This window comes from Chrysochloris asiatica, unplaced genomic scaffold (assembly GCF_000296735.1).
Source record: "Chrysochloris asiatica unplaced genomic scaffold, ChrAsi1.0 scaffold00059, whole genome shotgun sequence".
NCBI classification, from domain to species: domain Eukaryota; kingdom Metazoa; phylum Chordata; class Mammalia; order Afrosoricida; family Chrysochloridae; genus Chrysochloris; species Chrysochloris asiatica.
Window position 1 is genome coordinate 13223839 of NW_006408577.1, and position 25479 is coordinate 13249317.

Below are 25479 nucleotides of genomic sequence, written 5' to 3' on the forward strand. Positions count from 1 at the left end.
GGAACCGACTCCACGGAACTTAATAACAACAACAAGTCTACATATTACATTATTCAATCCATGGGACATTGTTGTTGTTGTTTTGTGCCGTGGAGTCAGTTCTGACTCATAGCAACCCTGTATAGGGTTTCTGAAGCTGTAAATCTTTACAGGAGCAGAAAGCCTCATCCTTCTCCCTCGGAACAACTGGTAGTTTCAAACTGCTGACCTTGCGGTTCCCAGCCCGATTCGTAACCACTATTATGTAGGTAAAACTACAAAGAGGGCAAATATATCAGTGGTTTCCAGGTTTCAGGAGGGGTGGGAAGGAAGAATAGAGGAACCATGAGACATTTTAAAGCAGTGAAACTATTCTGCATGACACTACAATATGATATTATTCATTGTCAAATCTCACAGAACTATATTATACAAAGAAAGAGTGGAACCTAATGTAAACTATAGTCTTTAGTTAAAAATAATGTATCAGTATTGGTTCATCAACTGTTACCAAAGTAACACCAATATTAACAGTAGGGGAAACCCTGGATGGAGATAGGAGGTGGGGAGATGGGAAGACCCAGGTATCTGGGAACTATACATTCTGCTCAGCTTTTCTATGAACCTAAACTTTAAAATTCTAAAGTCATAGATACGTTTATGTAGAAAGACAGAGATTTCTCTCCCTAATTTTTTTCCAAAGTTATGATTTTACTATTTGATCAAAAATTTCTCTGAAAGGCATTGCTTGTTTCTTTTTTTTTTTATGTGATATTAAAAATGACATTAACTGTTTTGTGATTTACTCATTAAAACAGTAAAGAAAGGAGTTTTCCAAAATGTAAATTCTCAAATTACCTTTCAAAGACTGATTTCCACTTAAAACAGCCTAAAAGAACATGGCATCTATAAGGTTACTTTAGAGTGAGTCCAAGTAAAATGATATTCTACTTTGCCCTTCTCACAAGCTGTAATAGTTATATTAATCCTATCACCATAAATCTTGGCAATTTTGACAAATGTGCCATTAAAGGATAAAATAATAACAAGGAAAAAGATGAACGGATGGGTCTTTTCACCTTCAAAACAATTTGGCAATGACCTAAATCAAATAAAATGTATAGCTCCAGACTAAATGAAGGTCAGTGCAAAAACACACCAATCTCAAGTCTTTTCTTTATATCAGTCTTCATTTAGCCAACTCTCTAAGGAAGGAGAGTACATCAAAGAAGAGCACTAAAAAAAAATTTTAAGGTCAAATGTATAATACATTTTTTAATTAAAAAAAAAAAAAAAGCCCTATGGCACCCGGACAACAGAGAACAGAGTCATTTTCATAATTGTACTCACTTCAGGTCCAGGCTCCCCTACAGGGCCATGTGAGCCTGGTGGTCCCACAGGTCCAGGTGGACCTTTATCTCCTGGCCCACCAGTTGGTCCTACTTTTCCCGGTGTACCCTGAAATAAAAATACAAATATTCCAACTAATTCTAAAGAAATTTAAGAAGGTCAGTTCATATTAAGATTGGTGTTATTGTTAAGTGCTGTCAAGTCACTTCTGACTCACAGTGACCCTGTATAGGATTTCCAAGGAGCAGCTGATGGGTTTGAACTACAGACCTTGTGGTTCACTGTCCAATGCTGATCCTACAGCGCCACACTATATTAAGATTGTTGTTGTTAAGTGTCGTTGAGTCGGTTCCGACCCATAGCCACCCTGTACAGGGTTTCCGAGGCTGTAAATCTTTATGGGAGCAGAATGCCTCATCTTTGGAGCGGCTGGTAGTTTCAAACTGCTGGGTTTAAGGTTCGCAGCCCGATTACTTGTACTCATATAGGACTACAGTTCAGCTTTCTCTAATTGCTCATTTTTCTGTTAACCCTCATGCCATTGTAATGCATCCTTAGAGACATGCTCAGTGCTTATCATACTCATTCTGACATATCCAAGGGATCAGATAGCATTCTTTACCTTTGAAGGGTTTACAATCAACTTTACTCAAAGAATTTGCTCTTTGTCCTTGGTTCCTGAAAGATAACTTCTGAAACCTTGGAATTTCCCCAGTAATTGAAATGTCTTTGATGAGACCTCCAACACATGAAAATGAAAAACTCTCAATGAGCGGTATTATTAACACAATAACCACAAGGCTCACACATAGCAAAGATCACAGATATGGTGCAAGTCCAGGCAACATTTCATACTGTTGTATATAACATCACATGAGTCAGAACTGACTAAAAAGTAATTAACAACAACAACTAAGTCACACTATTTAAGGAATTATCTTAATGATGCAACTCAGATGGGGGTTAGCCAGACTAGAAAGACACATTCTATGATATCAGCCCACCTCAGGGGAGGAGGGTATGATTCAAGGAATCATTACTAGGTAATGAGATCACAATAAAGGCTCTAAACACAGAAGCTCCAAGGGCTCCCTGGTTGGTGAAAGATGTTGATGCATGCATTAAGGAAGCATGTCTCTTTTTTGTGATATGGAAGCTCCAAATTGAGATTCTTCCTAGACAGCACTAAGAATCTCCTCATCAAAATACTTACTGATGAAGATCAGAGTCCAAAGCCTTAGGTATGGGTTGCACCTCAATGTAAAGAAAACAAAAATCTTCACCACGGAACCAATAAACAGCATCCATATCAATGGAGAAAAAGTGAAAGTGGCAAAAAACTTAATTTGCCCAAAAAAAACAACAAAAACCAAGGAAACAACAAGCAAAAAAACAAAACAAAAAACGCAAGAAACAAAACCGCCGCAAAAAAACCTTTTTAAAGTGTTGAAGAGCAAAGATGTCATTTCGAGGACTAAGGACACCTGTCAAAAGCCATGGTATTTTCAATAACCTCATATGAATGAAAAAGTTGGACAGTGAATAAGGAAGGCAGTAGAAGAATTGATGCATTTGAGCTATGGTGTTGTAGGAGAATATTAAAAGTACCATGGACTGACAAAAGAACAAACAATTTAATTTGGAAGAAGTACAGCCAGAGAGCTCCTTGGAAGCCAGGATGGCCAAACTTTGTCTCTCGTACTTGAGACATATTTTAAGGAGGATCTAGTCACTAGAGAAGGATATCATGTTTAGTAAAGTGGAGGGTCAGAGAAAAATAGGAAGACCCCAACAAGATTCACTGACACAGTGACAGCAGCAGTAGGCTCAGGCAGAACAATGATTGTGAGGTTAGCCTAAAACCTAACCAGAATGGGCAGTGTTTTGTTCTGTTGTGCATAGGGTAGCTATGAGTCAGTACTGATTCAATAGCACCTAACAACAACAACAATTTCTTCATTTGTATCTTATTTGTTATAATAAAACTATAATCATAAATACAGTGCTTTCCGTGAGTTTGGTGAGTCACTTAAGTGGATTACCATACCAGAGGCAGCATTAGGAGTCACCAGGTCAGATGTGAGGGCGGATCCTGAGAATCCTTGAGCTTACAACTAGTATCCTGAGGATCTAGTGGGAAACTCCTGAATTTGTAGCAGCAGGTCTGTGTGATCAAAGCCTAAGCACTCCAATATGGTCCCACTCTTGCTAAGCATAATAGCTCCACTTAGAATAAGACCCTGCAGTAATAACGCTCCATTTGCTAAATCATTGTAGTTTGGGTATAGACCCCAGCTATTGGGGCTCACTCTTGTCAGGCATGGTGCCTATGATAAACTAGCCTCTGTAGTAATATTGCCCCATTTTATAAGTCATTGTGGTTTGGGGGTGGACCCTAGCTATATCAGGGTCCAAGAAGTTAAGCAGATTGTCTAGTTCACCCCACCCCCATTCTTAGTTCCAAAAATGAGTCCAACCATAGTAACAGCCATGACAGAAGCAGCTTGCTTCTTTATTAGTAAAAAAAGAGCTTGGTGAGTCCCCAGTAGTGAACAAAGAAACAGGGAAGCAGAGCTTTTCTATCCAGCTTGTCTGCACTCCCAGCTGGTAACTCACCCTGCCTTGATTAGATTGTAGTTTGTCTTTGCTTGTATATAACTGCCTTGTAATATTTTATTACTGTTCTGCAATAGACACTCACTGCCTTGATTACTCTTCTGCAATTAATAGACGCCTCATGTCCTGTCTTTGGGTCAGTTTTTGGTCTCTCAGAATCCTTAAACGAAGATGGCTTAGCTCTTGTGGAGTTATATCTAAACAGGATGTCATGGGGACTCCCAAGTTTGCGACTGAGATATGAGGCCTTGACAATCTGGAAGACTGTGTTCTTTTACTTTGTGAGATTTGACCAATCTCTCTTGACTAGGATTGGCCCAGGACCAGGCAGTGTTCAATTCTGTTGTACATAGAGTCACACCTAACAGCAACAACAACAACCCACATATCCCCCACTTCTAAGGTACCAGGAGTAACATCTCTGTCTATTTTCCACATCAAAACATAATTTTTTTTCTCTCAAGCATGTAATCTTTCCGTGGTAAATTTTGATCTCTCAAAAGCTAACACTGAATAAAACTTTTATTATTCTTTAGGGAGTCTGAGGAGGAGCACGGTAAAGTAGTGAATTAAGAATGGGCCAGCTAACTGCAAGGTCAGCAGTTCAAATCCACCAGCCACTCCTAGGGAAAAAGAGGAGACTTCCTGCTTCCATAAAGATTTACAGCCTCAGAAACCCTATATAGCATTGCTATAAGTCAGACCTGACTCTACGGCACATAATCACCACCACCAAGGGATATGAAATTCTTACTGATACATTTGAATTACGATGTTGGGAAAGAACGTTGAATATGCCATGAACTGTCAAAAAAAGGAACAACTGTGTCTTGGAAGAAGTAAAGTTAGAATGCCTTTAGGCTCTAGAATGGCGAGACATCATTTTCCAGACTTTGAACACATTATTAGGAAGGACCAGTCCCTGGAGAAAGACATCATGCTTTGTAAAGTAGAATGTCAGTTAAAAAAAGAGGAAGACCCTCAACAAGATGAACTGGCACAGCAGCGGCAACAATGGAATCAAGCATAAAACCAATTGTGAGGATGGCACAAGACCAGGCAATGTTTCATTCTATCATACAAAACTGAGTCAGAATCAACTCAGTGGCACCTAACAATAACGTCAGAGTATGTTTCAAGGATCAGGATATTATAGGCTATTTCACAGTTCACCCATCCTCTGCTTCTAATCCTACTCACTTTAGCTCAACTACTACTTTCTTTTGATAGTTTATGAAAACTTACTCTGTTAACTATGAAATATAAATATTTTGTCAAGCATGTTTATTTTTAAAAAAGGCTATCTGCTCACAAAAACATTAAGCCCTTCTCTAACTCCATGGATCTTTCTAAACTTTGAAAAAATATTTACGAATCATCAAAAATTCATTTCCATAATTACCTACTTCTCTAGTAATAGAGTTAAATATATTTTTCAAAGACATTTTGAGATACTTAATTGAAAAAATGTGACCTTTAAGATAAAAAGGATACTCAAAATTTATAACTTAAAATAAAGCATGTCCATAACTATATTATAAAATAAGCACTTTAAACATATTTATTTTCAATAGAGATATAAATTATATTGTACCATATGTTGTACACAACACACAAATACAACACACAAACCAGAAAAGTCATTGACTGATGAAACAACTCACCGCTGGACCTGGTAGGCCAGGCATGCCTCGCTCTCCACGTTGCCCAGGCATACCAACAATTCCTCTTTGTCCAGTAGTTCCGGCTGGACCAGGGGGGCCATCAGGACCCTAAGGTTGAGGATAAACTACAATTAGAAATACTCTAGAATAAAATTGTATCTGCTAATTTGACAATATATATGATCTTAATAGAAATTTCAATATGAGAGAAATTCCTCTGGTTCATTAAACCTTCATTATATGCAAGAGTAAGTAAAGTATTGCTATAAAAATTATAGAAACTTTTATTAAACAAAAATACCAAAATGTCAAACTATTTGTTTCTTAACTCATCCTTCATCTAGGTTTATACACTTTTGAAGGTGGTATTTCCATCTCTCTAACCCTTTCCTGCCACCATTCATCTGTCAGTTTGCTGTACTCTGGTGACTTGTGTGTTTCTGTGATTCTAGAAGCTATGCCACTGATATTTTGAATACCAACAGGGTCACCCATGGTGGACAGATTCCAAATGAACTTTCAGAATAAGACAGATTAGGTAGAAGGAGAGACAGACTAGTTCTAAATATTTGGTCACAGAAAATTTTATAAGCAGCAGTGGAACATTGTCAGAGCTAGAATACTGAGTACTGAAACATGATGAAAAGCACCAGAATATTGTTAGATCTAGTGCTGAAAAATGAGCCTCTTAGTTTGGAAGGGTCCCAAAATATGACTAGGGAAGAATTGTCTCCTCAAAGTAGAGGTGACTGTGATGATGCAAATGGAGTGAAACTTTTGGGACCTTCATTTGTTGATGGGACACAATTCAACATGAGGAGAAATATCTGTAAACACCATTAATAACAGAATCTAGGAAAACTGGAAGTTATCACAATGAATGCTTAAACATTGGTGTCCCAAGCATTAGTGAGCTGAAATGGACTGTTACTGGTCATTTTGAATCTGACAAGCATATGGTTTACTATGCCAGGAATGATTGACTAATTGAAGAGGAATGACATCACATTCATCATCAAAAGGAACATTTCAGCATCTGTCGTGAAGTATCACACTGTTTATGACAAGATAATATCCATATACCTACAAGAAGACAAGTTAATATAACTATTATTCAAATTTATGCACCAACCACTAAATATAGTGATGATGAAACTGAAGCATTCTACCAACTTCTTCAATATGAAATTGATCACATATGCAATCAAGATGTATTGATAATTACTGGTGACTGGAATACAAAGATTGGAAACAAAGAGGAAGGATCAGTCTTTGGAAAATGTGGCATTGGTGATAGAAATGATGGTGGAGATTGCATGATAAAATTTTATGAGACTAATGACTCATTTACTGCAAATACATTTAAAACAACAACAACAACAACAAAAAGATGACTACGGACCTCACAAAATGGCATATGCAGAAATTAATTTACCTTCATCTGGAAAGAGACAATGGAAAAGATGTAAATCATCAGTTAAAAGAAGACAAGGGCAGACTGTGAAACAGACCATCTCTTGCTCATATGCAATTGATGAAGAAGCAGAAAATTAAAACAAGTCAATGAGGGCCAAAATATGGCCTTGAACATATCCCATCTGAATTAAGAGATCATCTCAAGAATTAAAAGATCTGAATTAAAAGATTATCTCAAGATTTGGTGCATTAGACACTAATGACTGACGACAAGAAGAGTTGTAGGATAACATCAAGAACATCATATAGGAAGAAAGCAAAAAGTCATTAAGAAGACAATAAAGGAGGAAAAGACTAAAATGGATATCAGATGAGACTCTGAATCTTGTTCTCCAATGTAGAGATGCTAACGCAAATGGAAGAAATGAGGAGGTAAAAGAGCTGAATAGAAAATGTCAAAGGGTAGCTCAAGAAGACAAAGTCAAATATAAAATTACAAAATCTGGAGTTAGAAAACAAAAAGGGAAGAACACGCTCCACATTTCTCAAGCAGAGTTCAAAGAAGAAAATATTCAAGCCTTGACTTGCAACATTAAAGGGTTCTATGGGCCAAACATTGAAAGATGCAGAAAGCATCAAACAAAGATGGTACAGAGTCACTGTAACAGAAAGAAGTGGTTAATGTTCAGATATTTTAAGAAGTAGCATATGATCAAGAGCCAACGATACTGAATAAAGAAGTTCACAGTATATTAAAGAAACTGGCAAACACCAAAGCTCTGGGAATTGATAGAATACAGACTGAAATCTTTCAACAAACTGATGCAGCACTGGAGGCACTCATTTATTTATGCCAAGAAATTTGGAAGACAGCTACTTGGCCAATTGATTGGAAGAGATCCATATATGTGCCCATTCCACAGAGAGGTGGCCCTAGAGAATGTGGAAATGATCAGAAAATATAATTATATCTCACGCAAGTCAAATTTGGTTAAAAGGCTGCATGGAGTTTTAAATTTGGTTAAAGGGCTGCATTGTCATGGAGCTGCTAGAGTTCAAACTGGAGTCAGAGAGGTTATAGAAGAAAGGATCTAATTGCTGAAGTCTGAGGATTTTGCTGAAAGCAAAGAATACCAGAAAGATGTTTACCTGTGCTTCATTGACTACACAAAAGCTTTTGATTGTGTGGATCAAAACAAGCTATAGATAGCATTGAGGACAATGACTACTCTTGAACACTCATTGTGCTCATGAGGAACCTTATGTAGACCAAGAGGCAGTTGTTTGAACAAAATTATTTAAAACATCGAATAGTTTAAAATGAGGAAAGATGTTTGCCAGGTTGTATTATTTCACCATACTTATTCAATCTATATGATGAGAAAATAATTTAAGAACTGGATTATATCAAGAAAAACATGGCATTAGGATTAGAGGAAGACTCATTAACTGCAAATACATTTAAAACAACAAAAACAACAACAAAAAGATGACTATGGACATCTGTGATTTGCAGATGATACAACTTTGCTTGCTGAAAGTCAAAAGGACTTAAAATATTTACTGATGAAGATCAAAGACTGGAGCCTTCAGTATGGTTTGCACCTCAGTGTAAAGAAAACAAATATCCTCATTACGGGACCAATAAATAACATCAAGATTAATGGAAAAAATATTGAAGTTGTCAAAAACTTCATTTTGATCCAATCAGCCATTAACCCTCATGGAAGCAGCAGTCAAGAAATCAAATGACCTATTGAATTAGACAAATCTGCTATACAAGACTTCTTTAAAGTGTTCAAGAACAAAGATATCAGTTTGAAGACTAAGGTGTGCCTGACCCAAGCCATGGTATTTTTTAAGAACCTTGTATGCATGTAAAAGCTGGACAATGAATAAGGAAGACCGTAGAAGAATTGATGCAGTTGAGCTATGGTGTTGGAAGAGAATATTAAAAGTACCAGGCAACAACAAAAGAACATACTAATCTATATTAGAATAAGAATAGCAGATTGTTCCTTAGGAGCCAGTATGGCCAGACTTCCTCTATTATACTTTGGACATATTGTCAGAAGGGATCAGTTCCTGGAGAAGGACATTATGCTTGGTAAAGTTGAGGGCCAGTGAAAAAGAGGAAGACCCGCAACAAGATGGTTTAAAAACAGTAGCAGCAACAATGGGCTCAAGTGCAATGATTGTGAGGTTGGCTCAGCACCAGGCAGTGTTTCATTCTGTTGTACATAAATTTTCTATGCGTTGGTGCTGCCACGATGGCACCTAACAACTAACAACCCTTCCTTAAAGAATTCTAAACTCTGATTTATATCATATCAAAATGATAGTTTAGGCATCTTTGAGGAACTCAACTCTTGTACCTTTGAAATGTTCTTTGAGTATTGGCAACAAAAATATGTCTGAAGAGCTAAGATCTGAGTTGTGGGGTGGATGGGCTGAAGTTTTCAAACAGAATTCTCACAGGCCATCTCTTGCTACACTTAAGAATGAGCAGGTACATTGTTGTAATGGACAAAATTTCGCACCACAATTTTCCTGGATTTTTTTCTCACCAATGCATTTTTCAACTTTCTTAAAACATCTTCATAAAAAGCCCCTGTGAGCATTTTGTATCCTTCAAGAAAGTCTATCAAAATTACCCCTTTGGAATCATTAAAAAAGAGTTGCTATGCCCTTCTGAACTAACCTCTCTGCCTTGAGTTTGCCCAGCAGATCCCCTTTGAAACCATAGTTTTGATCTGATTTATTTTTCTAAGATACCCCAACTAGAGTAAGACAGTGTATTATTGAAAGTACTTGCTTGTAGTCACCTATCAGTCACTGAAACTTTGCCAAAAAATGTTTTGCTTATAATAAACCAGTGTATGAATGAAATGAAACCCTAGTAATAACATGTTTTTACTTAAATTAGTAAATACATATATATGTGCAAATTTGTAATCGATATAGAACCAGTAAGATTATTCAGAGGTGAAAGTTGCTTATCAGTTAGAAAGAAATTTGAAAACTAATAATGACAAAATGCAGAGAAATATATCTCCTTTTTTAAACGATAAAAAGAAATTTTAAGGAAGTAAGAAATAAGCTGACCAAGCTCAGTGTACTGTATCAGTGTCAATATCCTGATTTTGACAGTGTACTAGTAGATTATACAATGTTATTATTGAGGAAAACTTGATATAGAGTACACAGGTTCACCATGTATTTCTTATCGCTGCATTTAAATCTACAATCATCAAAAAATGAGTTTAGTGAAGTAAACAAATAGTTATCGACCCAAATACATTATGTTTAGAGGCATTTGAATAGCAAAATTAAATCAAATTTTCTTCATATGGTACTTATATTTGAAGATAATTATTTCATTTCTTAGTTTTTCATTACTGTTTTCTTAGTTTTTCATTACTGTTATGCACATACTTATTTTTCTAGAGGAAAGAAATATAAATTCTAAGAGGATTTATGAGTGTGCTCACAATAATGTTTAAATAGTTTTTTTGGGACAGTGATTATTATGGATTTCTATTTCTAAATATCTTAAGTAGGGGTGGTCTGAAACAGCGATTATGAACTTACAGACTGTCCATCTTCTCCTGGGTCTCCCTTGTCTCCTGGGCCACCGGGGGGTCCAGCTGGTCCTCGATCTCCTACTCGTCCATGAGAGCCGGGATCCCCACGAAGACCTGGAGGTCCCTCCTTACCAGGTTCCCCTAAAGGCCCAGCCGGTCCTGGAGCACCCTAGTACATTATAGAGAGAAAAAGCCAGGAGGACAAAGTAGAAGTCAGGTAATAGGAACTGAAATAACGCTCTCAATGTCTGATACAGATGTTGTTATCAGTCATTCTGTATATTTAAGCAAAGCACAACAAAAAACAACCATAGATTAGTTAGACAGGAAAAATCTACATATCACTTTCAGAAAATTCCCTTTGAGCTGTTAGTAAAAGCGATGGAATTATCTTGAATTTTCAAGTTCTTGAAGCCTCTGCTCCAACAATGAATATACAATATTTTATTCTATTTGACCTCATCTTAGAATAAAAGATTGACATTTATTAAAGAAAGTTTCAGAGGTGCTTCCTAACTGAAGGGAATGTTTATTAGCACACAATACTGTTAGTATTTAGTGCCTCAGTGGAACAACAAACACTGGGGCTAAAAAGGACTTGCAAATAAGCACATCCAAAAATACTGGATTATTCAATATAAATTTGTTTTGAAAAAATACCAGTATGAATTATTGGGAGAACAGTTTTCAACACAGGAAAACAATCATTAACATATAAAATGAAATAATAAATAATATGCTCAAAGAAATATATATATAGCTATACCCAAATTTATATATGTGTCTTGCTGTTAAGTGCTGTCATGTCAGTTTCAACTCATAGCAACCCTGTATAGGGTTTATGAGACTTTAAATATTAACAGGAGCAGAAAGCACCATCTTTCTTCAGTGGGGAGGCTGGGGGGCTCAAATCACCAACCTTGTGGTTCTCAATTTAGTGCTTATCATAGGGAACTACCATGTTCCCAAATGTATATATGCACACACACACACACACACACACACACACATATATATTTACAATTACTCCACTATCAATTATTTGAAATGCTCCATTGACTTACAGTTGGTCCTGGAGGTCCGACTCTACCAGCAGAACCAGGAAATCCTGTAGCACCCTAGAAATACAATGTCATCTAAGCAATTTAAAAATAATACGACTTAGTTACATATACTTTCCTATAATCTATTTTTCACAGACCTTTAGATGTCCTTGTGAACAATATACTTTCTCTTGATATAATAGGTCACATGTTTTTGAGTTTGCTCTTGTATTAATTAGTAGGAAGAGCACTCTTTTTTTCTATCCACTTTTCATTTATCCTGAACATTAAATTATATAAAGTGTTTTTTATGCTTCATATTTATAGCTTTAGGGGATCAGAAAACATTCATACAATTTATATTTCATGTGAGGCAGCTGGATCTACAAGGTAACTAAACTTTAATCCAGATTAAGAGTTTTTTCCATTATATGTGAATAAAATCATATTGTTACAGCATCATATTAACATTGACTTTGAAGTGTCCTACAGTGCACTAGAAGTCTATGGTAAGCTATTCATAACCCCCACAATTTTAAATCAGCTTACAGGTGGACCCTGAGTTCCTCGACCACCTTTTAATCCAGGTACACCATTAGGACCCTAAGTAGAAAGAAAAACAAAAGTGCACTTTAGCAATTCAAAAAATTGGTTAATAATAATTGGTAATTAATTTCAAGTTGTGCCTTTTTTTCCACCTTAAACTTACATGAGGGCCAGGGGATCCTGCCAGACCTTGTGGACCAGGTGAACCGGCATCCCCCTTCTGTCCTGGCTCTCCAGGTTCACCTTTTACACCAGGTTGCCCATCAGGACCCTATATGCAATTGCACAAATGAGAAACAATTAAGATTTGTTTGCAAATTATTTCAAAGTAATTAATGCTACCATATTATTTAATCATTTATTGGAAACTAATCATTTGTAATTTGAAGAAAATTCAGCCCTGATGAGATAGTTGAAGACAGTCTGAAAAATAAATTATCTAACCACCTTTTTATTATAAAAAATATACAAGCTAAAGTGGTACAAACATATCAACTCTTGAGTTCATCTAAGAAAAAATTTTATGGAAAAGTACAATTGTGCCTACAAAATTATAAAATTTCCAGGATATTTAACATATCTTTGAAATATATGACAATGATAATAAATTTAACTCTATAACAAGAAGTGTTTGTTTACAAATTTAGGGTATTGAAAATTATACCTGGGTTCCAGCAAAACCAACAGCCCCAGTAGGGCCATTTTCACCACGAGAACCCTAAGAGAAGATAAAGATTATTTTAGCTTTCACACATTATTCTAAAGAGGAATAGTACTTAGAATACAATGATATAAAAAGGAATATATATTTAAAGAAGACTTGCTTCAGGAAGACTCTTACAAGTATTATAAAGATACTGGTCATACAACAAAATTCCCAAGGTCAAAAACTTCAAAGATGCTTCCTATCTAGACTTAGTAGATTGTGTAGCCCTAATACACTGATGGGTTTTAAGTTTAATTAAAAGTTGAAAAACCATAAAGTTATAAATAGTCTAAACAAACAGGTATGGTTTTATGCAAATATCAAGACCATGATGAAATGCTTTACTATTCAATCTTACATTAAAGAACACAGAAATACTGTTACTTACAGGATTGCCACGGGAACCAGGAGGACCAACTAAACCTCGAGGACCAGGTTCACCCTAGAAAGCAGACATTTCATGGTTATGTTCTAAAGCAATACCCAAACTGAATACAACTGTATGATGTTGAGTATATGTGTGGGAAAATAAGATGGGGAGGAATCTATGGTGATGTGGTACAACTATTATATTTCATGGAGGAGAAAAACTTATAAAAGAGTCAGAATTCATGTCTCATAATTTTGTATCTACAAAATAACAGCTTGTAACGTTACCTTTTCTCCTGTGGGACCTGCAGGGCCTGGGGGGCCTAAAGGACCAGGAAGACCCTGTCAATTAACAGAATACAGAACTATTGAGGGAAAGCAGGCACAGATATTCCCATGCTACAATAAGCTAACAAAAAAGAAGTCTATAGCTTGGCTGTTTTTGTAAAAACAGTCTACAATGAGCAATATAATCTCTATATATTTTTATTCTTGAGTTTTTCTGTCTGGTTTAAAACAATGTCCATCAAATTTTCTCAACAGAACTTAAAAAAAATTATATAAGTCAACTCATAACTATCTTGAACACTGCTGTGATGCTGTTGCTATTAAATGCTATCAAGTCGGTTCCAACTCATAGTGACCCTGTATAGGGTTTCAGAGGAGCGGCTGGTGAGTGAATCAAGCTGACCTTTCTTATGGTCAAGTGCTTATCCTACAGAGCCTCCAGGACTCCTGGAACATTGTTGTTGTTAAGCACTATTGACTCAGTGCTAACCCATAGCAACCCTGTTTAAGAAGCAGCTGGTGATCTTGAACCACCAACCTTGTGGTTCAAATCAACTTTACAATCTAGTGCATTAGCCCACAGCACCACACCACACCATTAACCCACACACAGCACCACTCCCCTTGAACATTAGATCTAAATTAACGTTTTTCTTCAATAGCACAGTGGTGGCGGAAATGGACTCAGGCTTAGCAATCTTGTGAGTTTGCAGTGGGACCGGGCAGTGTTTCGTTCTGTTGTACCTAGTGTCACAAAGACTCGGTGCCAACTTGATGGCACCTCACAACAACAACAAAATACATTTTGAAATTTGGTTTAAACTGAAAAGAGGCTTTTCTTCTTGTGTGTAGAATACTACATTCTGGAGTCATAACATAATAGTATATCACTCAATTTTACTGAAAATGGGAAATTTTACTAAAACATTCAGTTCTCTGTATTCTTCTGAGATGAAAAAGAGTGTTATTTACATACAAAGTATTAGAGAGCTGCCAAGTGGAGTACAACCTGGGTCATGTTGACACAAGTTGAAACCTTTCAATGCTGCAGTGTTTTGAAGTCTGTGTTAAAACAAATTAGCTGACATTTGTGTATTGCCCTTCATATGCACTCCTGATAGTTTTTTTTTTTGTTTTGTTTTGTTTTGTTTTTAACTTCTGGATGTTTTACTGAAAAAACTTAAGCAACCAAAATGACTTTTTAATTTTACAGTTATGACAAGAACATGTGTAAACTATGTTTTAATACTCTCTGGATCTATAATGGAATAATATTCTTCTAACAATTTACCTAATTTACTTCCTTAAAGGGTATGACAAAATATAAAAATCACTTCATATTTACATTCATGTTTTTTGATACAAAGAAAATATACTATTGATCATTTTCTTTTATTATGAGCTTATAATGAGTGTTCTAATCTGCTTTTTTGGTTAAAACAATGTTATGCTCTACTACCTATAAGACATTGTCTCAGTTCTGACCCTCTTATATTGCATTTTTAAAGTAGGAGCATGAGAACGATAAACATGTATGTCAGATTTCACCCTAAAATGACCTCTCAGTGTATAACTCCTCCAAACAGTATTGCATTACATACTACACACTACAAACTATTCATGATGCAAAATATAAATAACATACCAGATTTACTTAGGCTATTTTTTTAAATATTGCATTAAATATTGTGTTGTTATGATCCTTCGAGTCGCTTCCGACTCATAGCAACTCTGTCTAGGCAGGTTTTCTGAGGAGTGACTGCTGCATTTGAACATGCCGACCTTCCGTCTAGCGCATTATCCTGCAGCACCACATTAGGACTCTAATTAATTATTAGATTTAATTAAAAGGCAAGAAATATCTCACATTCATAATTTGGCAAATTAAATATTTCATGTTTACTTAGCTTTTCCCAGCAAGGAAAAAAACACACAGATAATTACAATTTAGACTAAAAACTCTTCTATATTTTCTTAATCAAAAGCTAACATAACCAAAGTATTAACAGTGGTTCAACGTGCAGAACGAAGACAGTGAGGTCTTTTTGATGGAATAACTGCTGTTTTCAGGGCACACATGACAACTAGTAGCAATGTACAACATACAGAAAGAGAAATTATTCATCAGACCCCCAGGCCATATTCCAGGAAATATTGTATGTCTGAGTCATTGTGACTAATTGCATTTAACTAACTGAGGGAGTCGTTCAAGTCTGAAAATGTATTATTTTTGCACTATGATCGTCCTTGGTATTACTAATGCATTCTAAAGCTTGTGCATAGGATCCTACGAGTCAGAAGCGACTTGATGGAAACTAGCAACAATAAAAGAGTTTCTTAAATGTCAACTTCTGGTAGGACATTAAACAATGTGTTGACATCAACCATCCTTCTTTACATGTGTTCAGTCTATTGATGAAAGCACTAATGAGGATTGAATGTGCAGTGATTTTCACATCCAGGATATCAAGAAATATTTATCACAATATTAGCTCTTCTACAAAACTCTACTTGCCTGCACTGGAATGAAGTCTGAGCCAATTCATTAAATCATCATTTTTATAGAAATAAACTATGCACATAAAATAATCATGGTAGAGAATGATAAGGAGGGTTTCCACCCCTTAAAGTACTGATCACAACAATACAATGAATATGTGTTTAAGTCCAGTCTCTCAAAAATCACTACATTTTGGCCAGCTTTTAGTTCAGGGCAAGCAAAATTAACACCCATGGTTGATCAACATCAAATCTCAAATTTCATCATTCTGCAATTCTGACTGCCAATGAAACATAATTAACTTTATTTTTAAATGTACAGGGAAATTTACATGGTTATGCTAATGCTGATTTCTAGTCCAGCTAAGAAAAAGGACTGCTTTTACTCACTCTTGCTCCATCATTTCCAGCTGTGCCTTCAGCACCTTTCTCTCCTATGCCACCCTGGGAAAATATACAAATATAGTTGATTCATTTATTCTTTCTTTCCCACATTTGCAAGGAAGCTTCAAGACAGTAGGAGTTTATTTATCATGTTCACACTTAAAATATTTTCTGGCACTGTGCAGTTTCTCAATAAACAATATATTACATAGATGAATGAGTGAGTTAATGGCTTGTGTCTCAAGATGGTAGAAAGGTAAACTCTACCCAGGAAATAATTATCAATAAAAAGTCTAAATGAATGAACTAAAATAGAAAGACTTACTCTGTCACCCTTGGGACCAGGAGTTCCTGCGATTCCTCTTTCTCCGGGCATACCTTGAAGACCTGGTGGGCCGGTATCTCCTGGGGTCCCAGTTGGGCCTGGACTTCCCTAAAGTGAACATCAATCTGTAACTTCACCAATATATTAATATAGTCTAACATGTAATTGCTATTTTGGAAGTCAGAAACAGCTAAATGTCAGCAATTTCAAATAGTTTATCTCAGTGCTGATATTTTTTATTCAGGAAAATTATCTCTGGGTTGATTTTTTGAAATAAGAAATGACAATTTGCTTTTATAACTGATGTTTTATGTTTCCAATTTTTCCTTTTAGAGAAAAATGATCATCAAGTCAAGTAAAATGACATAGTTGCCTTTTTGTCTTTGTTGTTTTCAATATCATAGGGATCGTGATAAAGAAAGAAGACACTGAATAAAGTTTAGAGAAGTTTTTAATGATCTGTCTAATAAATCTGTGGTACTATGCTGTTTTGAGGGTCATTCAGTAATTACAGTATCTATCAGAGTCCTTCATTATGGACCCTGAAGATATGATAAGGAAGCTCAGGTTATACAACCAAAAAATTGTACTTCAATTATGTATACAGAAGTTGTCCATATTATCTTCTACCAATCACAAAATGGTACCCAAACATAAAGCGTAATTATTTTTGCCCTATAATGTATTATCTTTTCATATGTTAGAAAACCCACATACTTTTATGTATTTTATAAGCAGAAATATAGAGAATAAGAAAAGAGAAATGGAGCATATGATTAGGAATGTCTGTAAATCTCCATTTAAAAAAAAATTTCTCACCTCTACCTAGTAAAATGCTATTAATATTATTTAAAGCAAACATTAAAAATGGGTTTCTTTATGGGAGTGCATCACTGTGTGTACTAGACTATAAATTACATCATAGGAGAAAGTCTTTTTTTCAGATCTTTACTGCCAAGAATAAAGCCTTCTAGGCATCCATTAAATATTTTTTAAACAAGATAATTCCATCAAGAAATTATCTTGCAAAATCAAGAGAAATACATTTTATTAGCATCACATACAGGAGTAAGTTTAGAACGTGTTAAAAGAAAAAAATCCCTACTGTACTTACTTTGGGACCATCAGGACCATGTCCCCCAGCCATTCCTTTCTCACCAGGGAGTCCAGTTATTCCTGGTTCTCCTCTTTCCCCAGGATTTCCACGTTCTCCCTAACAGAACATTAGAATATCAAGTAGTATAAGTGTTAGATCTATCAATGGAAGGATATGTCTCTGGCAACCTGCAAATTTTAGCATACTGAAGAAAAATTTACACATGAGCAGGTACTGATGCTGCTGTGTGTGCCCTGGAGTCTGTCTCCACTCCTAATGGCCTAGTATAGGATTTATGAAGCTGTAAATCTTTTGTTGTCCTTCTTTAGGGCTGTCGAGTCAGCTCCAACTGAGAGCAACCCTGTATAGTGTTTCTGAGGAGCAGCTGGTGGATTTGAACCACCAACCTTGAAATTCAAACCAACCATGCAGTCCAGTACTTATCCTACAGCACTACTCCAGGACTTATGGGAGCAGAAAGCCTCATCTTTCCCCGCAGAGCGACTGGTGGATTCAAAGTGCTGACCTTATGTTTAGTAGCACAAGATGTAACCCATTACACTACCAGGGCTCCTTGCAATAAGCAACTACTAAGTCTTTATTTTCTAATTTAGTGACTAGAAATAAAACTCAAAGTATACAAGTTTCAAAGGGTACAATATGTATCAAAAATTTATTTTCAGGACTATGTGTACAATAGTATTTACCTTTGTCTTTTACTCTTTGCACATAATCATGCAAAAATAACTATTGCAAATAATATCTATTAGAAGACATGTATTTAGGTAGACAAATGGGAATACACCTACAACTAGATCTAACAAATGATTTGGCAGAAGGTATTACTACACATGAATTTGTTTGTGCAGTAAATATATCCAATATACCCAAGAATATTGTAGAGCATGCAGTGGGCAAAGTTTTGAAAACTTCTTAGCCAAACCAAAAACTTTGAGAGAATGATTCAATGGACTTGGGGCCTTATAACCACAATCTCAAGGAACATCACATAGTCCAATAAGGCAATGCTCTACATCCTATTTAAATGAGTAGTGACTGAAGCCTTAAAAGTTTGCAAGCAGCCATCTAAGATGCAACTATTGGTCTCTCCTCATCTGGGACAATGAAAAGTGAAGACACTCAAAGACTCAAGGAAAAAGACTAATAATGGACCATACCAACCAGAGCCATCATTAACAGGAGATCAGAATAATTTAGATGGTACCAAGCTACCATTACTGAGGTCTCTGACCAGGTGTACAATCAAAAGTCATGGACAAAGAGGAGGGAAAAAAAAGCAGGACAAAATTCAAAAGATTTATAAAGAAGGCCAGACTTATTATTAGAATAAGGGGCTTCAAATAGTTCGTGAAAAAGTGACATTGAAATATAATGAAAATTTTCTCTGAAATTTTTGAAGTCCCCTTGTAGGCACCAGTGGAACCCTGAAATTGTGACCCTTAGGCAGTCTTCAAGCCTAGAACTGAACCAACCCTCCGGGGTCAACTTTCAGCCAAATGCTAGGCCTATAAAATTAGTAGTAACACCAGGGAAGAATTATTCCTCAATCTAATCAATGATACAAGACCAAATTATAGCATTTACCTCCAAAACAAAGCTCAAATTGCAAGGAAAGAAGGACAAATGGGTGATTACAACCAATGTCACGAAACAAATTCTGTATAAATCCTTGAATCGAAAAATAGTATGCTTTTTAAACATTCATCCAAACTACCATAAACATTCATCCGAACTACCGTAAAAAGTGTTCTCATCCAGTGAAATAACTGAATGCTTAAAATAAAAGATGGATGTTTAAATTGAAACCAGAGGCAACATTCACCATGAAGGAGCTAATACTTACTCTAGGTCCTAATGGACCAACTGATCCAGGATCTCCCGGAACACCCTATAAAATAAATTGAAAAAAACAGAAAGAAAGAATTTGAGGTAGCTCTTAGGTTTTGTTTTGTTTTTTAAATTTCCAGATCATACATCTTCTTTTTTTTATATGCTGTTGAAAGATTAAATAAACCCATGATTTTGAAGAAAACTAAGTATGCTTTTATAAACAAGGTAATAGCTCTACATTACATGAAAATAGTTTTTCACAAAAAAAAAAAAAAATGCTTATTTTACCTGAATGACTTTTGACACTGAGACCAGAAAAAATATCTCCCAATTTAGTTTTTTAGAGACAACCAACTACATGCTGGTTGCTGTTTATTCTCCACTGGATCAAGAAAATGTTTAAATACAAAACAAATCATATAAAAAGTCTATGATTAAGAACTGATCTTTTAATAGAACCAATTCAACTCTATTCAATTATTAAATACATTTTTAGAAAATAATACGGACAAAGAACGCTACTAGAAATTGTGGATTCAAAGTACTGCAGTGAAGACTGCATTAAACATTTGTTCGTTCGTAGTTAAAGGAAAATGTGTCCATTCTTACCCCTTCAATTTGTCTTCTTAATTATAATGTGATCTTCCTAAAAATTAACTCTATTCACATTACTTTCTACTTAGGAGCACTTCATGTGATTCCCATTATTCTAATGCTGAAGAACAAATTTGGTCCAAATTAAGACCCTTGGTCATCTGTCTCTGTCATCTGTCCATGCTCCAGTCTCATCTTACTCTTCTCAATCTGTACTCCACACTCTTAACATATTGAACTATTACCATTGCCTTAAATACAGCAGCAAGCTTTTGGACTTTTGCACCTGCTAGTTCTATTTCTTACCTCTTCTATCCCAACATTTATCCTTCAGATCTCAGTTTTGAAGGATATATTTTTTTTTTTCAAAGTTGATTCATTTATTCACTTAAATGCTAGATTTTGGTATTTGAAACAAAAATTTTAGTGACCTGAAAGGAATCCAAACCCTGAAACCCAAAGTTCTCAATGAAGATTTTACTTTGACCACTCATTTATTTAGCATTGTTTAGCTCCCTGGTGGCTGATTTATTTATTCTGTAAGTTTTTATTGTGAATTGAGTGATAGTTTACATGGGAGAGCATCAGCTTTGCATTCATTTGATCGTATTTTGTTTCATTGCAATGATTTCAATTCCCTCCATGCATCATCATTCAACAGCATTTGCTTCCAATCCCTCTGTACAATTTTGTCTGGAAAACTCTCCTAAACCCAAGGTCATAATTAGGTGCATCTTCTACATTTTCATATACATAGTGCCTCCCCTATCGTATTATTTAGGGCATTCTATTACTGTCACTGTCTTAGCTCATGCTATTTCCTATTTGTTGTTGTTGATACATGCTCTAGAGTTGTTTCTGACTCATAGCAGCCCTGTATAGGGTTTCTAAGGAGCAGATGTTGAGTTTGAACAGCTGACCTTGAGGTTTAGACCAACTTGTGGTCCAGTGTTTATTCTACAGCACCATACTGGGACTCCTTCTAAATTATAATCCAAGGGCAATGCCAATGTATCTGTTCAGCTGGGAGAGGTCAATATCTAGTAGAACTAAACACAGAATACTCAGCAAATGTGTGCTGAAGGCAAATGAATGAATGAAGCACTCCAAGCAAAATAAATTAAATTAACCTCTGTGCCAGTAAAATCACAGCAAAAAATAGTTAATATCTGTTTAGAATTACCTATAAAATTCTAAACAGATACTTTATAATTCAGTAAAATTCTATAATTATGGGAAAATATATTGGGGAATTTAGAACACTGTCTTGAGAAACAGATAACTTCAGTTCAATTCATATCAGTTGAGTATTTATTTAACTTTTGTGTGTCATATTTTTCTCATTTCTAAAACAGATGAAATCATAATATCTAGTAGATAAGGTTGTTTGAAGATGAAAAGAGGAAATGTAGGCAAAGTAAGCAAAAACACAAACTTGCACTAAGTGTTATTATGAGATAGCGTTTTTAAATATTGCAATTATTATTATTAAAAAATGTACCTCATCTCCTGGCTTTCCACCTTCCCCAGGAGGACCCGGAGGACCAGGAAGTCCCTAAAACAAAAGTAAGGATATAAAATTGCAAGTTTGCGAAACTTTAATAGGCTACCAGTGTTAACAGTTTACCTCAAACAATTTATGGAGCCTCCATGACTAGTTATAAAAGCAACAGAAATAGTTTGAATACAAGTTAAATGAAAACTGATTGAGAAAAATCCATCTTCTAACACAACACACTGGCTGGTCAGATTGGTGGTGGTTACGTGCCATGGAGTTGGTTCTGACTCATAGCGACCCTGCACAGGGTTTCCGAGGCTGTACATCTTTACGGGAGCAGAAAACCTCATCTTTCTCTGCAGAACAGCTGGTAGTTTCGAACCGCTGAGCTTGATGTTCCCAGCCTGATTCATAACCACTACGCTACCAGAGCTCCTTGGCTGGTCAGAGTAGATGGCTACAGTTCCATTTCCATGCCACTTAGCAAACGGAGATAAAAATTTATCAGGAGGTTCTTTCTAATTGCAGTTTTATGGCTCTGAGAGCAATATTTTGGACTGCTAGATTACTGAAAGTCAGCCTTGAAAGTGTTTCCCCCCACCCCAAATTATAATTATTCATGTCATTGAATAATACACTTTTTTTATTTTTCAGAAAAGACATGATAATGACTTGAATAAAAATTTTTTGACACTGTCAACAAAACTAGATATCTCTTGAAAATAGTTTAATAAAACTTATAGAGCTATGAACAGCAGTTTGTTATCTTTTACTTATTAATAGTTTGGCGGTTTGATAGTCTCTTTGACCAAAATATCTAATCTTATCTACATATTTATCATATACATCAAAAGGGGAAATTATATTAATTATATCATTTTACATCATCCAGCCATAATTTTTTTTATATATTTTTGAAATTAATCAAGTTAATGGGAAAAGAACAGATAACTGAATTAGTGCATACCTGAAAACCTGTGGGGCCTGGAGGTCCCTGTTCTCCTCTCTCCCCAGCTAGACCCTAAGTCAAGAAAAAAAGCAAGTCAGGAACAGAGCTAGGTCGTTATCCCCGCTTCCATCTGTGTTCACGTGAACCACTGTGAGTATTGACATTTCTGTGAATGTCTTCCATTCACACGCTTTTCAGTTTGACTAAATAATAAACTAGGATTAAAAGTCATGCAATGCTGATATTTGAAATCCTTTCTAATAAGAAAATCTTCTCTAAAGTCGGCTAAAAGCCCAATTATATGTATTTCTGTTTTGATCCAGATAAGAAATAACTGGAATTAACCATAAAATTAAAGAAAAACTGGAGAAATTTGATATAATAAAATATATTATATTCTTATATTCAATGTGAGAGAATAACACTTCCATTGTAGCTTATTAATAAGTCCCATAAGATTTACTACACAAATCTTTGAAACTAGCATGTCTAAAGAAAATAGAGTTAACATTTTAGAAAGGCTATTTAAATTGACCTAGGCTAAAATAAATACTTATTCCAAGAATACTTCTGAAAAACAAATAATTTTAAAATCCTTAGATGAAAAGATAACTCATATAAAACAAAAACCTAACTCAGTTTTTAAAAGATACATTATTAGAAGAAAGTGAATTATAATGAACTATTTTAAACAAAACACCTCGTGAAATTTTTATTGCCCTACATTATTTTCTTTATTTTATATATTTTTCAGCTGTGAGTCATAAAAGCAAAACCTTTGCCACCAAACATTTAAAGAAGTTTGAAATGAAAGACTAGTCATAATATCCAAAAAGGCAGAAGATGCCATTACAAAAATCAAACAATGTAATTGATTTTTTGCTATCTTGTACTTTCTTAAGTATTCACTTCCCATGAGGCTTATTCTTGGACAAACATTAAAGCCAGGGACAAATATCATTGAAAATTGCAGTGTGAAGATATTCTTGTTAAAATGTCACATACCGGGGGTCCCACAGGACCAGAAGGACCAACTTCACCATCTTTTCCAGGAGCTCCCTGCATCACACAAAGAAAATTTGTGAAGTAAGGCATATACATTTGGATATCTTCTACATACAAGGGGGCGTTCAAAAGTGTGTGGAAAAATGGAATCAAAATATAATGGAATTTTTTTTTCATGAAGTTTTTGATGCCATGTATTTCTGTTTAAGTTATAGTTTATATACACACACACATATATACATATATGTTGCTGTTGCTAAGTGCTGTTGAGTTGGTTCTGACCCATAGAGACCCTGTATAGAGTTTCTGAGGAGCAGCTGGTAAGCTTGAGCTGTTGACCTTGCAGTTCAAACCCATCTTGCGCATTAATCCACAGTGCCACATCTGGACTCCTATACATATATAAGCATATGTATATTTTTTATTTGTTTTGTTGTACCAGAAAATCTATACTTACCCTCTGCCCTGGAACACCAGCATTTCCTGCTTCTCCAGGTTTTCCAAGGTCACCCTAAAAATTAAATAGAAGCTATTTTAAATTTTAATAAAATTTGCAAATACTGTGCCTGTCCCCAAATAAGGAATATGATGAACTGGCAAAATATGATATAGTATACTCACACTGCTACCTTTGGGGCCTGGAAGACCCATACTCCCAGGCTGTCCTCTAATTCCTATGGAGCCTGGAGGTCCTGGGCGGCCATCCTCCCCTGGTGCACCCTGCAGAATTCACAGGAGTAATTCCAGGTTTGCATACGTCCTTTGTAAACATTGCATCATGCAACTTGCACAATCCAGATTGACACTTGCCTTTATTTACTACAAAATCTATATAAGCTTTAAAACAACATGTTTATCTTAATGAATCAAAACAGTTGAGTGTTATTTACAAACTGCAGACAATTTTGAGTATTTAGAATAGACTTATTACTCCTAGTTTTATTCTATATGCTAATCTCTTTTTTGCTTCTCCTTACAGGTAATAAAAATTCAGGACTTTCACTTCACACTTGCTGTTTAAAATAGGGCATAGGATATATAAGATGTCAAAGTTCATATCTACTTATCACTTAAGCATATAAAATGGGAAGAAATAAAGACATTGCTATCAAACAAATTTCTCCAATATTGAAAGAATACATCATTTCAACTTTTCTTTTACTGATGTCAGGGAGTTAATTTCAATTTCAAACATTAATCTCAATGAAATTTGATCAACTCTCTGGTCAATTTGAAAATATGCAGTTACTAAGAATTTACTTCAGTGAACCATTATAAACACGTGAATACAACTAGCATCTATGTGATCTAAAACAATAACCTCAAATAAATGTCTTGTTATTTGACCCGCATGTCTGTTGAGAACTGTTGGTGACTGTGGAGTTTAAATTACTTACCAAAGGTCCAAGTTTTCCTTCAGGACCTTGAATACCAGGATTTCCTGTCAGACCCTGAAAGTGCAAGCAGTTGTCAATTTGTTGCTGATCAGCATTTGAAGTAAAAATTCTAAAGAGTCAAAATAGCATAACATTACAAAAATCAATTCCACTTTGCAATGCCCACTATCACTGGTCTTACGTTCCATTGCACAATCATAACCGATGCTCAGCCTGGCTTCATTCAACAGGATACCTAGTGCCTTCAGTCAAGTCTGAGAGAGCGATTCTACAGGAATGCCCCCAAGGAACTGCTCCATAGGGTTTCCAAGGCTGCAATC

General features: G+C 35.5%; 1 protein-coding gene across 1 annotated transcript in view; it reads right to left on the reverse strand.

Moving 5' to 3' along the window:
- Positions 1 to 25479, reverse strand: part of COL5A2 (collagen, type V, alpha 2) — a 214197-nt gene that overhangs the window by 20464 nt on the left and 168254 nt on the right. The window contains exons 26-44 of the mRNA XM_006864036.1: positions 25160 to 25213; positions 24384 to 24482; positions 24220 to 24273; positions 23763 to 23816; positions 22776 to 22829; positions 21812 to 21865; positions 19730 to 19774; positions 17884 to 17982; positions 16770 to 16877; positions 16451 to 16504; positions 13562 to 13615; positions 13293 to 13346; positions 12863 to 12916; positions 12362 to 12469; positions 12202 to 12255; positions 11674 to 11727; positions 10617 to 10778; positions 5610 to 5717; positions 1330 to 1437 (exon numbers count right to left, since the gene is read on the reverse strand). Coding sequence (XP_006864098.1) covers positions 1330 to 1437; positions 5610 to 5717; positions 10617 to 10778; positions 11674 to 11727; positions 12202 to 12255; positions 12362 to 12469; positions 12863 to 12916; positions 13293 to 13346; positions 13562 to 13615; positions 16451 to 16504; positions 16770 to 16877; positions 17884 to 17982; positions 19730 to 19774; positions 21812 to 21865; positions 22776 to 22829; positions 23763 to 23816; positions 24220 to 24273; positions 24384 to 24482; positions 25160 to 25213 — 1431 coding nt within the window. The remainder of the gene's footprint in view (positions 1 to 1329; positions 1438 to 5609; positions 5718 to 10616; positions 10779 to 11673; positions 11728 to 12201; positions 12256 to 12361; positions 12470 to 12862; positions 12917 to 13292; positions 13347 to 13561; positions 13616 to 16450; positions 16505 to 16769; positions 16878 to 17883; positions 17983 to 19729; positions 19775 to 21811; positions 21866 to 22775; positions 22830 to 23762; positions 23817 to 24219; positions 24274 to 24383; positions 24483 to 25159; positions 25214 to 25479) is intronic.